We start from the raw sequence: 994 nt of genomic DNA on the forward strand, positions 1-994 counted from the left end.
CAGGAAGGAGAGGAAACTGAATGAGGTGAAGGTGAAGGGCCTGGACGACAAGTCAAAACACATTCTCCTCGTCATGATGGAGGTACTTCCTTCTCCCTTCTCCCTCCTCCTCCTTCCCATCTCCCTCTCTCAATCCTCTTTCCCGTCTACCTTCCCTCGTTGCTCTTCCCTCTACCCTACTTTCCATCCTCGATCTTGCCCCCCCTGCCTCTCCCCAGCTCGCATCCTTTCTGGTCCTCATTCTCCTCCCCTTTCCTCTCCCCTTCTCCTCCTCACCTCTGCCCCTTCTCCTCCCTTGCTCTCATCCTTCCTTTACCGGGGATTCTTATCATTCTTTGGCAGAAAAATCAGGTCGAGACCTCCAAGTGGAAAGAGTATCTTTCCAGCTGCCCGAAGAGTTTTCACAACGTGAGTGGGAGGATGCGGGGTAGGCATGCGCTACTATGCTTCCATGCATCCTGCAAGCGGATGATGGCGGATGCGAGGAGCAGGAGCAGGAGCAGGAGCAGGAGCAGGAGCAGGAGCAGGAGCAGGAGCAGGAGCAGGAGCAGGAGCAGGAGCAGGAGTAGGAGCAGGAGTCTCTGTCTGGACTGAGACAGTGCGTGACAGGCTCTGGACTTGACCACTGAGGAGATCGAGGAACTGCAAGGAAGGTGAGGGTTGAAGAGAGCATGCTTCTGAATCATATCTATCTACCTAGCTAGCTATCATCACCACCATCATGTAACATTTTGCTGTTTAGCCCGGCGCTCGATTATCTCGTGCAGCAGAAGAATGACTTGCGGCAACTTTATGAGGATCTTTTCCCCAAACTGTCTCAAGCGTTTCCAGAGGTCTGACCATCCCTTCCCCTCCTCCCCCTCCTCCCCCTCCTCCCCTTCCCCCTTGCCATCCCCTACCTGCTTCTCCTGCTTCTCCTGCTGCTGCTGCTGCGGTGGTGGCGGTGGCTGCCGCGGCCACGGCCGCGCTGCTGCTGCTGCTGCTGCTGCTGCTG

At 56.2% G+C, this 994-nt stretch overlaps 1 protein-coding gene across 1 annotated transcript in view; it reads left to right on the forward strand.

Moving 5' to 3' along the window:
- Positions 1-76: 76 nt before the first annotated feature.
- Positions 77-994, forward strand: part of GUITHDRAFT_135258 (hypothetical protein) — a gene marked incomplete at both ends in the record, with an annotated part of 2,921 nt that continues 2,003 nt past the window's right edge. Inside the window, 4 exons of the mRNA XM_005837564.1 lie at positions 77-82; positions 343-408; positions 610-653; positions 743-833. Coding sequence (XP_005837621.1) covers positions 77-82; positions 343-408; positions 610-653; positions 743-833 — 207 coding nt within the window. The remainder of the gene's footprint in view (positions 83-342; positions 409-609; positions 654-742; positions 834-994) is intronic.

The sequence above is a fragment of the Guillardia theta genome, assembly GCF_000315625.1.
Source record: "Guillardia theta CCMP2712 unplaced genomic scaffold GUITHscaffold_14, whole genome shotgun sequence".
Classification (NCBI taxonomy): domain Eukaryota; class Cryptophyceae; order Pyrenomonadales; family Geminigeraceae; genus Guillardia; species Guillardia theta.